At 35.8% G+C, this 16,296-nt stretch overlaps 1 protein-coding gene across 1 annotated transcript in view; it reads right to left on the bottom strand.

Moving 5' to 3' along the window:
• AQR (aquarius intron-binding spliceosomal factor) overlaps nt 1-16,296 on the bottom strand; it is a 98,432-nt gene that overhangs the window by 22,501 nt on the left and 59,635 nt on the right. The window contains exons 21-27 of the mRNA XM_011283083.4: nt 13,333-13,574; nt 11,719-11,865; nt 10,829-10,898; nt 8,477-8,587; nt 5,694-5,803; nt 2,584-2,719; nt 376-585 (exon numbers count right to left, since the gene is read on the bottom strand). Of these exons, the coding sequence (XP_011281385.2) occupies nt 376-585; nt 2,584-2,719; nt 5,694-5,803; nt 8,477-8,587; nt 10,829-10,898; nt 11,719-11,865; nt 13,333-13,574 (1,026 nt within the window). The remainder of the gene's footprint in view (nt 1-375; nt 586-2,583; nt 2,720-5,693; nt 5,804-8,476; nt 8,588-10,828; nt 10,899-11,718; nt 11,866-13,332; nt 13,575-16,296) is intronic.

Here is a 16,296-nt window from a genome sequence, read left to right as displayed (position 1 = left end):
CTCACTTAAAAGTAACAATCTGGTTTGTAACATGTGAATATTCCACATTTACTTCATTAAAAACAAAACCCGAGGGGCGCCTGGGTGGCGCAGTCGGTTAAGCGTCCGACTTCAGCCAGGTCACGATCTCGCGGTCCGTGAGTTCGAGCCCCGCGTCAGGCTCTGGGCTGATGGCTCGGAGCCTGGAGCCTGTTTCCGATTCTGTGTCTCCCTCTCTCTCTGCCCCTCCCCCGTTCATGCTCTGTCTCTCTCTGTCCCAAAAATAAATAAAAACGTTGAAAAAAAAATTAAAAAAAAAAAAAAAAAACAAAACCCGAAACCCAACTAAACTCAAAACCTTAAAAGGAAAGTTAAAAAAAACTTGAGAATCCTTACCTCAAGCTGAGTAAAGATTTTCTTAATGTGCCTGAAACATCCTTCAGCAATTTCCATGTCTTCTTCATAAGATCGGCCTTTAAAAATGGGTTGAGGGGCATTTGCAAAGTATTCATGAAAAGGGAAGAAAGTGGAGACTTCCGTGACATCTGGCAGTGTATTACCTTTATTTTTCACTTTGCTGATATATTCTTCCCAACGAGACATGACCTATAAAAAAAAGGGACTTGACTTCAAATTTCTCAGCTGGTTATTATACTTTAAATGATAAAATAAAAGAGATATCTAATAAAAATAAAAGAGATATCTAATAAAAATAAGACTTGCTAAGGGAAAGAAAAAAAAAAAAAAAGCAGTCCTTGACCCAACAGGACTATTTCTTATCTGAGTCACTGACAGACTGCCCTTCTTTTATAAAAGTGACCTTTAAGAAAAAGGTTCTTTAATAAAAATGTAAAAGCTAGAAAGAACCTCAGGGTCATCTCATGGGACTTTTTGATCTTAGACATTTCAGACTCCATGGATACTCAAAACAGTATTACTGATGCTTAAAAAACAAAACAAAACTAACAACTCCTAAACAAAGAAATTTTTTATTTTTTCATCTCAGTTTCTCTCCATATATGGGAAGTCCCACTTTAGCACCATTTAAGTAAATTTGGCATTTCCAACCCTTCTCCCAGACCCTAATAATTTTTCCAATCCTCTTTTGTACATTTACAATGAACTTCTGTTAAACTGAGTATGTATCTGAAAACTCATTTTATGACTTTGTGATAGAGCTCGATTATATCCTGGTATGTTGTAGTATGCCGCTACCATGCAGTTCCCGCTCTATCTCAATTTTGGTAATTCTCCTAGCCTTTTACAGTTTACAACTTCAGGGTTTCTCCAAGTGTGGTTCTTAGCCAGAACATCTGAGAGGCAAAACAAAGATGTAGATTCCTGGATGCCACCTCTTACTGAGAGAGAATCTCTGGAGACAAACTTCCCAATCCTCCCATCCACCTCCCCTCCTGCAATACACTTTGTTCTCTGTATTTAAGAGTCTCTTATGGTTTGCCCTCCCCTGTTTTTATCTTAAAATAACTTTCCCACTGTGATTCTTACGTGTTGAAAATTGTTAATCTATACTGTTAATTTTTTAAAAAATTTACAATTGTTAATCTGTACTGTTAATTTTTCCCAAGTCGATTACTTAAGCCTCCACAAATGTATAGATTATTTCTCCTACTTTTAAAGGTAGTTTTCACTGAGAGCCCAATGATTTTTATTTTGTGCCAAATATACATTTAGACATGATCTTTACTCCACTATTCAAAGTTCTAAACTGCCTGAGTCTAATGCAGACTACTTTGCAAGATGATGTGTATCTTCTCTGTGTCACAAGGAACCATGAAATCTGATCATTTTAAATGGATTGAACTGGTTAGGGTGTCTACTTATATCGAACATACACCCATTCTTTCAAATACATTTTAAAATTTCAATGTTACAGTTGAGACTTAAAATATATGAGTAACATGAATACAAAAAGAACAAATAATGTTATACAAAATTCTCCATTATATGATTATGCCTTACTCTGTTTAAAATTATTAGCAAACCAACTGATTATTAAGGTTTATTTCTGTTCATTTCTTATTTAGCTTTCTATTTCTCAATGGTTCTCACACCCCAAAAAATTAACCCTAAGAAAAGCAAAAAAAAAAAGCACACCTTTAAACAGAAGTCAAAAGAATTTTTAACTTAAACCCCTACTTTTGAAACTGGCTGTAAAATATAATATATTTCTGGAAATTTGAAAGGAGAATGTGTTTTTCTTCATTAGTTGATTAATGTGAAGAGTAAAAGTAGGCTACAGAACTGTACTTTGTTACCACTGGGTAGTTAGCATATTTAGTTGTCTTTCCACAGTAAAGAAAACAAGAGAGACTAGAAAATTTGTCAATAGCAAGAAAGAAAAAAGTAAAAAAATTAAAAAGTAGGAACACTGGCCTTTCAGTGAATGCGTCATCAAACAGTCATTTAGTCAAGAAAATCGAAGTTAATAGGAAATACAAACACTTAATATTCACAAATATAGCTTTGACAACAGCATAAATTTTAATCTACTCAACAAAAAAATAAGCTTTCAGGAAGGACCTCAAGAACCTATCCCAGTTTCCAAATGAAGACCATATGATTTAAAAACTCTTAATCCCCTACCTGATATAAGAAGAAATAGCCTGCAGTTTCACAAGTATATGAAGCATCTCCTGGAACCCCTAGACTCTTTTGCAAGCGTTTGACTTCTTCTAAAAGTTCTATTCTTCGAGCCAGGACATAATTAACTCTTCCATACCTAGAAATTTCAATTAAGTAAAAAAGCAAAATTATATAAAGAAGAGACTTTCAAGGAGACTGTCAGAAAAATATTTAAGAAAATCATAGTAAAAACCATAAATGGCCAAATAGAAAAAAAAAAAACTGTAGAAAACATTGTTTTTATTTAATTAAAGTGGTAGTTCTTAGATCAGTGCTGATCTGCAAACATGTTAGTGGTCTGTGAGGAAGGAAAATCAACTACATCACTAAATGCACCATTTAATACACCATTCTTTTTTACTCCCCTCACCTCCATAACAAGACCTTCACAAAGAAGTACAGTGTATTCTGGTGTTAGTTCATCTTATCACAGACCAAGAATACATAGTTTATGGAATGGCTGCTTTGAAGAGCACTGTTTTACACTATCATAGAGATAGATTAGTTCTAAAAGCTTTGATAAATAATTTTAAAATGTATTTGAGGGCACCTGGGTGGCTCGGTCAGTTAAGTGTCTGACTTCGGCTCAGGTCATGATCCCATGGTTCATGGATTTGAGCCCTGCATCGGGCTCTGTGCTGACAGCTCAGAGCCCGGAGCCTACCTCGGATTCTGCGTCTCCCTCTCTGCCCCTCCTCCGTTAGCGTTCTGTCTCTCTCTCTCTCTCTCTCAAAAATAAAGAAACATTAAAAAAAATTTTTTTTAAATAATAAAATAAAATGTATGTGAGTGGGGCGCCTTGGTGGCTCAGTCGGTTGTGTGTTCGACTCTTGATTTTGGCTCAGGTCATGACCTCATGGTTCGTGAGATGAAGCCCTGAATTGGGCTCTGTGCTGACAGCTCAGAGTCTGCTTGGGATTCTCTCTCTGCCCCTCCTCAACTCATGCCCCTCTCTCAAAATAAATAAATAAAAACTTAAAAACAAAAAACAAACAAACCCAAAACTATATTTGATCATTCTTTGTTGTCCCAGCATGTACCATTGCACCTGAAGCTACTATGTTCATAAATATTTGCTAAATGAGTAAGAAAACTGATTTGAAAAGTACCTGGCCCAGAGGTATGTAGTTAAGAAAAAAAAGCAGCGTATCAGAACTGGATCCCAAAACCTGTACATACTCTTTCCACAATAACAAAGTGCCTTCTATAACCTTTTAACATTAAAAAAAAAAAAAAAAAAAAAAAAAAAATTAACATAGTGTAAACACTGCTGTTCTCATTTTTAAAGACTGGTCAAAGGAAGAAGTCATGTTCCTGAATGCTCCACAGCTGAAATTCACCTGAGGAAGCAAGAATGATTGAGAATAAAAGGGCTATAAGACACAGTCTATGTTTAAAGAATTTCCCAACTCAGAAGGATATAAACATCATAGCAGGTAACTTTTTTCAGAAAGTTTGCTTCTCTAGACCTTAAAGCATTTTCTATAATAAACACTTTAGGAATGAGGAAAAAACTGAAGATGCTTATAAAGGAGTCTGTAATAAAATGCCAAAATTCTTGTGATATAGGGTTAAATGTAAAATAGACAATGGAATTCTATGTACTACTACTTATTCTATTATTCCATAAATCTAAAACTATACTAAAAAAAAAGTCTTAATTTAAAGAAGCAATGTATACAATTGTCAATAATAGCATGATCACAGCTGATTATTAAAAGGGTGAATACCAAAAAGTTGTTTTGGAGTAGTGGAATTATGTATGACCACTCCTCCTCTATCTCACAAGGTTTGAAAATTTTTCTTTAGGCAAAATGATATTACTTTTACTATGAAATGATACTGTTTTTCCTTTTAATTATGAAAAAGGGAGAGAAATGAAAGAACATGCCCAATGCAGCAAGCACATACCTACTAACAGAGCCGGGGCTTGGCTTGTGCATCAGAAAGCAAAAACTATTATCTTCTTCGGAAAGTTGGTATTACCTGAAATCCTTTTTTAAGTTTTACTTCGGTTCTGTTCTAATATTCTTTAAAAAAACTATAGACCCTACTGCAGTATAATTATAATACCACCTTTATGTTCACTGAATGCTGGATTATTACATTTTACAGTCTAGCCCACTTCTGTAAGTTTAATATGAGGAAATATCCATGGCAAGAATTCAGAGAAGTAACTTTGGCTAATCCAAAATTAAGAATCTAGAGCCCCAAATATAACTTAGTGTGTGTTGTTCTTTGCCCTATGACTTTTTAGAAGCTAACAAATGTTTGGTGAGCTCTGTAATACAAGAACCCAAAATAGATGCAACATAATAATTTAACACTCCTTTAGCTCTTTTGATGTCTATGATCAATTTAGTCAAAGGTCATGTTCAATAGCCAAAGGCTGTATTAAATATGTGCAGCTGTTTGTTATGACTATTGTCTGAAATCATGCTTTAAAAATGCATTTCAATATAAATGAAATGAGCTATTATAAACAAACTTTGAAGGGGAAATCTAAAATACTAACAGTAGGAGAAATTTTGATTTGTAAAATTTTAGTTACTTTGTAATATGTAATGTTAAACATAAAGTCTAGCTAAATGGCAATTAAGTACCTGTGATAATACTTAAAACCTCAAAGCTAATACTATCATTAATCTCCGATTGTGTTTCGTTAAAGAACCAACTTCTTAATTGGTGCCTAAAATATATGCAAATTAAATGTCTGAATGAAATGTGAAAAGGAATCACGGAAACTTGTACAGTTTGAGTTGGCAACATTAAAAATGACCTCAATAAACAGAGAACAAATGGCAATCTGCAATTTTAAAAAGATGAATAAGATAACTCTCTTTACTGAAATAACTGTACTCTTCAGGGAAAAAATGGCATAAACAAACAGAACTGGAGCTGAAGGAGATGATGATGTTTAGGTCAACTATAAGTAGTTATGCTAGAATCTTTCAGAATTAAGTTTGATTATTCATGGCTCTTGTCCCCTCGTGTTTCTTCAATAAAGAAGAGGAAGGGAAGGCTAAAAATTGTTTTGTGTACCATTTCAAAACTCATCCCCATCTGCTCACCTGCTGAAATCCTTCTCTGTCTCCAGCTCTTCTTCTCCATGACCAAGACGCAGCAGGTGGCGCTCATCAATGTCTAGAGCCATGATCTTCTCAAACAACTGGTTCAAGGCCTGGAAAATAAAACAAAAAGGATGACAGTGAATTTTAATGAACTGTCAGCCTCCTTTAAAAATAACAAAAACCAGGGGTGCCTGGGTGGCTCAGTCGGTTGAGTGTCCGACTTCGGCTCAGGCCACGATCTCACAGCTTGTGCGTTCGAGCCCCGCGTCAGGCTCTGTGCTGACAGCTCGGAACCTGGAGCCTGCTTCAGATTCTGTGCCTCCCTCTCTCTCTGCTCCAACCAACTCACATTCTGTCTCTGTCTCTCTCAAAAATAAATAAACATTAAAAAAAATTATAAAAGTAACAAAAACCAACATTTAGAATGACAGAAAAGAATGAACACTGCCTAGTCAGATAAGAATCAAATTCAAAACACAGAAGAAAACAAATCTTGTATTAGGTTACTTACAATGTAAACAAAATAGCATTTTTCTTGATTTCTGGTATTGCTGCCTACACATACTTGGCCAACTGAATGACTGAAAACCATAAAAACCATCTAACCACTAAATCTCTGCTTCCACTAATCTATGAAAGAAAGAAAAACTATGGATCAGTTTCTATTCTCCCCAAATAGTAACAATTACTGAAATAATTAATAAACACACCAAGATTTCACTCCATGGAATATCCATGGGTTGTAGAAAACTGAAACATTTTTGCAGCTGGAAAAGCACTCTCAGGCAGTGAGTGTGTAGAGAGAATATGTCAAGAGGACCACATAAGGGGAAGGTAAACTGCATCATTCAAATCTTAGGGCAAAGGTCTGAAGTTCTCTATACAACAATGAACAGAGCACTCATTAATTGCAAACTATGCTGATGGAGGCCATCTAGAAGCACTCCTTTCTACCTATAAAATAGTCGCGTTTAGGGTTCCCTCGAATCTTAGTATCAATTACCTGAACATCTACAGTTACAACGTTTTATAGACAGGCAAGTTTCATAGTATGGAAAGATACATTAAGAAAGACATCATTTAAAACTCAGCCAAATGTCTTTCTTAATTTATCATCACTCTAACCCTACCCATAAGCCAACATCCAGTCTCATAATGTAAATACAGATATCTTTTGCTATCAAAACTCTAACAATTAGAGCTCAGATTGAAGAAATGAACATAAATTTTCAGAAAAAAATTCCCCAATATTCAAACTCTTGATGCTCTCCATCCAAAACCTGAGATCCAATGGATCAGACCACATAGCATTCATCACTGACTAGCCAAACTCAGAAACCACAAAGATTTAGAGAACAAAAAATACTATCACACTGCACTCAAAAAACCCTGCAAGATCTCATTATGAATTAAAGTAATACTGAAGAACTGCTTGCATTAAGTATGCAGATGAAGATCTGACAAATGAAAAGCAACAAATCAACAACTGATATCAAGGATGATATGATTATCAAAGATCATTAGCAAACAATGAAGTCTTTGGCTACATCTATAAAACAACCTTCTCTATAATTGTACTATACAAGTCAATCATGAGTAGAAGAGTCTACAGAAAGTCATTATCAGGTTATGACAAAACTTACTAAAAATACTGTTAAAACAACAACACATGAATTATTCTTTATTCATTCTGAGTCTGGAAAGAGGTAAGATTAAATTTCATTAAATAGAAGAAAAACGGCATACATAATTTGTTTCTTTTATTAAGCTTCAGTCAGCTTTCTCCCCTGCACAATTTTAGTATACTGTACAATAATGTCACCATTACTTACAAACTTCAAAGATATAAAAACAAGTGAATGAATTGGATAGCATTAATTTTAAAAACCTATAGACTAAAAGTTGACAAATAATAGAGTAAGTGACATTTAGCATTCTAAAAATCCAGTGCTTCTTTGTAGACCAACTCTTAAAGAAGTGGTCAACTGAAATCACCCTTTAGAGAACCATAAGTACCTTTAGAGGTTAGACTATACTGCACGTTTCATGATGTTCTGAGAGCTTCCTGTTACGTTTTACAGAGAAGCTAGTAAAGGCTAGGTGTCTTACTCATTTCTGTGACACTGAGATTTAAAAAAAACTACCACAGCACACACAGATGTAAAGATCATTTTTCAGACAGTATTTATGTGAAAAAAGTTTGTTTTTATTACATTAACAGTTTATAAATGCCTTATGTATTGAATCTACAACATAAAATAGTCCTTCCATGTAATACAGATATTTATATGTAGACTTCATAATGATATAAAACTTCATCTAGTGTTGATACATTTAAGCCTTAGTCTTTTGGTAATATTCATTCTACTAAAGGATGAAAAATGTTACCAGTAAGGGTTATTAATGCTTTTAATCTTAAAGTAAAAGCTTTAGCTTTGCATGGAAGACTGGGGGGAAGGGAGGCGTGTGGGGCACAGGCAGCTTAATTTAATCCAAATGTTTGACCATATATCCAAGTATTCTTCTTAGCTTCCCACATTTTGACCCTCTTTATTAGAAATAAAAGATTGTTTTTATATTTTCCTCATATAATCTGGTCACGACCAGTAACAATCCAAGAGTTACTCAATAGGAAACACTATTTCAGTACTGTTGTCCCTATGATCGGGTTATCATACAAGTAGGAATCTCCATTGTGCTTTCATTCATCCCCCCACTCCTTCTTTACCTCCTCTACCATCCATCGTATCTACGCGTGTGCTCAGGGACACATATACACTTACCTGATTAGAATGAGTAACAATCAAAGTCCTCTGCTCTGGGAAATTATGGTAGATGTTGGATATGATCTGGACTGCCACATCTGTTTTTCCAGTACCTGGTGGACCCACAACCTAAAAAGGAGATGAAAACACAGCAAACTACTAAGCTATCATATTGTTAGAAAACAGACATTCTAAAACTGAAAGAGAAATTTAAAAAACTGCCAGATGAGTTTAGTAACAGAATGGACAAGAGAGTCAGTGAAACTGAAACAACAATAGAAATCACCCAACCTAAAAAATAAGCAAAAGAAAAGACTGAAAACAAATAAAGAAACAGAGCCTCATGAATCTATGGCACAATACTAAAAGGTCTACATTTATGTCACTTAAGTCTTAGAATAAGAGTAAAAAATATATAGTACAGAAAAAATATATGAAGAAACAATGGCTGAAAACTTCTCAAATCTGGCAAAAGACCAAAATCTACAGACTCAGGAAGCTCAGCAAACTCCAAAGAGAATAATTCCGAAGAAATCCAAGCCCAGACACATCATAATTAAATAGCTGAAAACTGAAGAAAAATTCTTAATAGCAACCAGAAAAAACTGATGTATTTATGTATAGCAAAAGGATGTTTCAAATGACAATGGGTTTCTCTCACAAACCGCAGAAGCCAGAAGGAAGTGGAATAACATTTTGAAGAACTCCAGAATCTATGTCCAAGTGAAAATATCTTTAAAGAATGAGGATGAAAGACATTCTCACATGAAGAAAAACAAAGATAATTCATTGCCAGCAGACCTGCTCTTAAAAGTGGTAAGAGTTTTTCAGACCGAAAGGAAGTGACATCAGAGAAAACTTAAAAATATCAGGAATGAAGGATAAACAGCAAATTTATAACAGCCTATTCATTTTTCTCTAGAGTTTTTAAAACATGTTTGCTTTTCTAACATTGCCTGACGGTATTTTCAACGTATGTACGTGTAATACACATAACAACTCTGACATAAAAGGGAAAAGGGAAAGGGACCTACATGGAGGTAAAGATCCTCTATTCAACTTAAGAGACAAAATACTGATTCTAAGTAGACTGTGAAAAACTAAGTATTTATATTGTAATTCTCTAGAGCAGCCACTAAGAAAAATCTGTGTAAGAGATACAAAAGAACACAATAGATAAATTAAAATGAAACACTAAAACTATCTAACCCAAAAGAAAGTTAAAAAAAAAAAAAAAAAAAAAGAGGAACAGGAACACAAAACAAAGGAAATAAAATAAATAATAAAGTGGTAGGTCTAAATCCAAACATATCAACTACATTTAATGTAAATGGTCTAAACACACTGATTAAAACACAGAGACTATCAGAATGAAGAAAATAACATAGCTCAACTACATGCTGTTTACAAGAAACTCACTTCAAATATAATATGTAGGTTAGAAATAAAATATGAGAAAAGGTGTATCATGTGAACACTAATCAAAAAACTGAAGTTGCTATATTAATATCAAAGTATACTTCAGGACAAAAAAAATTACCAGTGATTAAGAAAGACATTACATAATAAGAAATGCATCAATTCACCAAGAAGATATGATAACCTTGAATGTATATGTACCTATCCATAGAGCTTTAAAAAACATGAAGCAAAAACTGAAAGAATTGAAAGGAGAAATGGATAAATATGTAATTGTAGTTGGAGACTTCAATAATTCTCTTTCAGTAATCAACAGAAATAGTAGGTGGAATATCAGTAAGTACAGAGAAATACTGAATCAAATGAATCTGACATATATAGGACACTGCCCCCCAAAACAATAGAATAAACACTCATTTCAAGTGCACATGAAATATTCACCAAGACAGATCATATCCTGGGCCACAAAACAAACTTGAGCAAATTAAAAAAACAAAAAATAGAAATCACACAACATATTTTCTCTGACCATAAAGGACTCAGAAGAGAAATTAGTAAGTGGAACATAACAGGAAAATCTCTAAATACTTGGAAATTAAAGATAGTTTTAAATCAGTTGTCAGTAGGCTTCTTCTGTAAAGGGCCAGCGGGTAAACATTTCAGGCTTTGTAGGCCATACAATCTCTGCTGCAAGTATTTAAACTCTGCCGTTAAAGCACAAAGCTGGACAGAGGCAATACGTAACCAAACAGGCATAGCTATATTCCAATAAAACTTTATTTATGAACACTGAAATAAGTAGAAGGCAAAATGTCCATATGCAAACAATGCCACAATTACTTATGAACACTTAAATTCAGTTGTGTTTTTGTGCTTCAAATACACTCTACACATCTGATGCTTATCTTATCTGAATCCACGTAAAAACATGTGGAACAATGCCTTTCTTACCATAGTTAGCCCAGGCTGCATTCCAGCACGGATGGCCTCTATCTGCGTGTGAGTGAACTGAATTGTATTACTACAAATAAGAGTAAATAAAAAGTTGGTTAAAAATACAGATGAACAACATTTAGTAAAAATCAGACAATAACCAGAAGTCCAAACGTCTGCTCTATATATGCCCCTGTTCTCCCAATCCCTTCTTTTCCTCACCCCAGCCCTTCAAGTGAGTGTGTGTGTGTGTTGGAGGGGGGTAGGGTGGGTAGGTGGGTGTGCATGTATGTGGTAAAGAAAAAAAAATAACAGATCTACTCTCTTAACAAATTTTAACTGCATACTACAGTATCGGTAACTACAAGCACAATGTTGGATAGCAAATCTCGTACTTTTACATCTTACATGACTGAACCAGTCTCTTCTAAATGATTTCCTTCACTCCTACCCCTCTACAGACCAACTAAAACTGAGTGAATCTTACAGAAAGAAAAGACTACAGTTATTTTTCAATACACTTAGCCCAACCAATATCTCACTTGGAATGTCAAAGTTCCAATTCCCAATGTAATACCAAATATAATGCCAGTTTAATAGTCATGGCAAACATGCATGAGGGTAGCTGCTACATATAGCACATGCTCATGAAGTAAGAACGCTGTGCTCAAATTAAGGTAGCCCTCTAACACTTATTGTTCATAGGACCTGAAAATGTTTCTTTTGGAAATATGACTAGAGAACGGCCAAAAATGTCTGAGCTATCTAGCTGACAGAATACAAGGAAAGAGGGTCCAGAAACCTAAGTTTCCTGGGATTTTTAAAGGATAAGTAAACTTTTAAACATTACTAATACAAAATAGCAAACTATTATTCATTATTACAATTAACATAGATAGTAAAATTACCGTTTGGGTTGGTTATAAGGATAAGGGCCCCTATTGGGAATGACATGAGGTTCAACAATTAAGGTTTTTGCCTCTTCGGAGTCTTCATCTTCACCATCTGTATCTTTCCTTTTCTTTCCTTTTCCACTCCTTACTGGAAAGGTTATCCTACAAGACCAAAATGTTTGTTCATTTTTACAATTAACAATTTACCAAGCACCTACCTTGTGCATGACATTGTATGGAGGATAATCAGATCAGAAAGAAACACTTATGGCCTAACGGAACTCACTATCTGTACACACATTCTGAAAAGAGCAGACATACAAGCACTAAAATGTGTGTTCATGGAGTTCAGATAAGAAAAAGTCAGCTGATCAAGGAGGAATCAAAGAAGCAGCATTTACATACTTATGTCCATGCACTGTAAGTGCTTTACACATTGTCCCTCCTTAAATCAGAAAAGTCTTCATGGGAGGGATGGCATCAAAGGTGAGTTTCAAACAACTTAGACATATAAACATGGGAGAGAAGCTAGTCTAGGAAGAAGTAAGACTATATACAGGTTTAAGTACCAGTGGCCAGTTTTGCCAGAATGGATACAATAGAGAAAACTAGACAGACAAGTTGGAGCCCTGTTATAACACTGTGGAATATCAAGCCTTTAAGGCAGATATACCAGTAAGGGTTAATACTTTCAATCTCAAAGTAAAAGCTTTAGCTTTCCATGGAAGACTGGGGGTGGAGAGGGGCATGCGGGGCAGAGTTCTTAGCCTCCGGTCAGGGATACCTCAGGAGGTGACTCTCCCTAGGCACCTGGGGAAATCAACAAATACCTTAAAATTAAACTAAAAAAACTAATTCTCTGTGTGCACCTTTTCCACACAAGAGAATTCAGGGAAGAGTGAGGAGTTGCATCAGGTTCTTTGTTCCATTTCTAGTCACAATTTAAAACCAAAGCTCCTTTAACATTACATATAACTATATTGCGAATATTTAAATTTTGTGAGAGTAAGAAAGCTTAAAAGAAAAACAATTTTTCCCTAAAAAAACAAAAGAAAGTTCAATATCCCATGGGTATGTCCATTAATTAGGAAACATACCAGATTCTGCATAATTTGCAAAGATATATTTTTTTAATGTTTATTTATTTTGAGAGAGAGTGGGAGAGAAAAAGAGGGAACATACTGGCGTGAGTAGGGGAGAATCAGAGAGAGAATCCAAAGCAGGCTCCGCACTGTCAGCACAGATCCTGACACGGGGCTCCATCTCACGAACTGTGAGATCATGACCTAAGCTGAAATCAAGAGCCACACGCCCAACTGACTGAGCCACCCAGGCGCCCCATGTTTCTTCAGTCAAATGCTATAAATATGTTTATACAATACTCTTCAGACAACAAGCATTTACTGATCCCTTACTAGATGTGAGGCTACTTTTATTATGGGCTTAAAATAGTTGCTGTACTAAGAATGAGAAACAAGTCAAATAAAATAAATGTATCCCTGTCACTACATGGTGAAGGTAGAGTGCCCAAACAAAATCAAGACAGTCAAAACGTTAGCTGCAGTCTGATGGCCTATCTGAGGTTGGCTACTGAAAGCCTGAAAGGAATATATCCAGCGCTGACATTACCTGAAAGGCGGGATCTGCAGAGCTGGGTCATCCACAGTTACTTTGACATTATGACCAGGAAAGCTGCTTTTTAAATGGTCAATGGAAAGAAACGTATCATTGAAATCAAGAGTGGCAATCTGATTGGGCATTTTTGAATAATGTGCACTACTTGGATCCCCATAACCTAAAATGATGTCATGCAGCCAGTCAGGTACCACGCAATCAGTATTCATCAGGTTCCGAATGGTCTCCAGCACAGCCTGTCAGTGAAAGGAGAGAAAAGAGTTGTGTCAAGAAGACATCCCAAACATTTGCACTTCAGTGGAATGCAGAGCCGGCTGCACTAATCCAGAATTCCTGAGTGTTTCAAGGCAAGAAGCTATTTTCTGCTGACAGGTGCTTGGCTAGACTGAATCAACAGCTATATTTTCAGCTGATACCATACACTGAGTTAAACAAAAGACCAAACTTAGCAGGAACAGTTTATCCGTTAGGAGTTCATTTAGACAGAATGTCATAAATGAGTTTACCACTTGACTCCTGCTGGACATAATGAAAATCTGATCAAGACTATACAACAGCAAGAAAACATTATAGAACAAACCCTTAAAGCGGACACTTCCTCTTGGAAACTCCTGGAGCTTTCTCCTCTTTATATTCCATAGTTCCTCAGTGCTAAGACAACACACAACCAGAAGCATATCAACATATGCCTCAATTGTGAAACATACCATAATTTAAATATATTAAAATTAACACTGTTAGAAGAAATAAGAAATAAAAAGCAGACAAATGGTAAAAATGAAATGTCAAAATTTCAAAATGGAAGAAACATTCTACAATAAAAAGTCATTATAGTAGTTAACATATACATGGTCAAGGCAAACTCTTAGACTTTCCAATAATTATTTTGACACAGCGATCTATCTCACATATGAAAGTCAGAAGGCTAGGCTATTAATTTCAAGGAATAAAATAACCAAACCAACCATTTTTATATCATAAATGCTAAATACTCCAACAGATAACAAAGTAACAGGATGGCATACGTTAATCACACTCGCATCACATCACCTTGTTTTATTTTCTTGTACTAATCACTACCTGAAATTCTCTTTTCATGTATGTAGTTATCTGTCATCTGTCTAATCCCCACTAGAAATATCATTTCCATGAGATCAGGGATCTAGGAAATTTGACCATGAGATGGGTAAAAACACTGGATGGACAGATGAATGAGTATGTTCACATAATGATGGATAAAATGAAAGCTCTACCCTCTAAGAAAATTAAAATTTTAGTAGGGAGATAAAATATGTTCTTAGCAATGACACAACACAGCAGAATATGGCAAATGGTAAAGAATATTACAAAATACAATGGGAACACAGTTCCGAGTAGGTGAGAGATGCATGGAGGGGAGACTTTTGACCTTAGGCAAGGTTTCATGGAGGAAGGTGGCATTTCAATTTAGCTCCAAGTCAAGGATCTGTGAAGGAGCTTTGGTTTATTTCATCATTAATGGAAAGTCACAGAAATGTTTTGAGAAGCAGAGTGAAATGGTCAGCGGAAGCACATGAAAAACAGGTGACTGACGAGGAGAACAAAGGTAGGGCAGAGTAAGCTATGTAGTGCAACTATTCAGGCAAGAAATAAAATATCCAGGTCAGAACAGGCTGTACGGACTGGAAAAGAGAGAAGGAAATAAGGGATGCTGCTCAGGTATATAACAAAACACCAAACACACCAAAAGAGCATTCGTCCTTTCTCAAACACAGGTTGAGTTAATCACTGCCCATTTCTTGGATAGGAACCTGAATGCCTTTTGATCTTCCATGATACTTTCTGGTTGTTGTTGAAGTTTATTTATTTATTTTTTTTTAGTAATCTCTACACTCCATGTGGGGCTCAAACTCACGACCCTGAGATCAAGAGTCACGTGCTCTTTCAACTGAGCCAGGCAGGTGCTACTTCCATGACACTTTTACCTGCATCCTTCTTATGACTTTTGGTACCTTTAAACACTTCAACTTAGTTATCTGTTTGTATTTTTAACTTCCCTTATTGGTAGTCTAAACTCTCTAAAAGTATAAGCTGTGTCTTACTCGTCTTTACTGACTCCATATAACTCAGGACAATGCCAGACACACAGTGGGCATTAAATAAACCGGTCAAATGAATGAACACAAGGAACTTTTTTTCATTTTTAGTAGAGTGACTGAAATCCGGTCATTACTGAGAAAGAGACCCTGCCCTCATAGACCTGCATTCTAATGGTGAAGTCAGATAAATAACAAATATATAACCAGCAGGTATAATAAAAGCTGTGAGGAAAGATACAGATAATTGGATTAAGACTGATGAGAAGGGGGGATGCCACTTTCGGTGGGGGTTTCCCGAAAAAGCTCCTTCAGGAGGTAACATCTAAGCAGAGCTGCCCACACAAAGTGAGGGAGCAAAGCACGTAAATCCCTGGGAGGAAGACTGTGTTGGTAGAGGGAACACCATGTAAAAAAGGTATGGGTTATTGAAGAATAGCAAAAAGGTCAGTGAGGCTGGCATGGACTGAATCAGAGATAGGTGTTAGAAAATGATGTTGGGAGAGGTGGCCAGAGGACAGATAATGAAGGGGCCTCTTGGATTATGGCGGTAACTTTCTACTGTGATGGCAAACCATTAAAAAGAGCTGAACAGGGGTACCAGGGCATAATTTGCATTCAGTCGCTATGTGGAGAATAGCGTAAGGGGAGGGGCGGTCAAGAATGGAAGCAGGGATGTGAGAGATGAAGGTATCTTCGACGTGGCATCAGTGGAGGTGGTGAGCTAATCAAACTGACTGATGGACTGGATGTGCAGCGGGAGACAGAAATCAAGAGTACTTCCACTGTTTCGTCTTCAACAACGGGGCTAAATGGAGAATAGATTCCTTCATATGTGAGGTCTTCTTTTTATAATCATAAGAAAAGGAAAAAAAAAAAGATG

Source organism: Felis catus, chromosome B3 (assembly GCF_018350175.1).
Source record: "Felis catus isolate Fca126 chromosome B3, F.catus_Fca126_mat1.0, whole genome shotgun sequence".
NCBI classification, from domain to species: domain Eukaryota; kingdom Metazoa; phylum Chordata; class Mammalia; order Carnivora; family Felidae; genus Felis; species Felis catus.
Note: the sequence above shows the minus strand (reverse complement) of the source record. Positions and strands in the feature narration are given on the sequence as shown.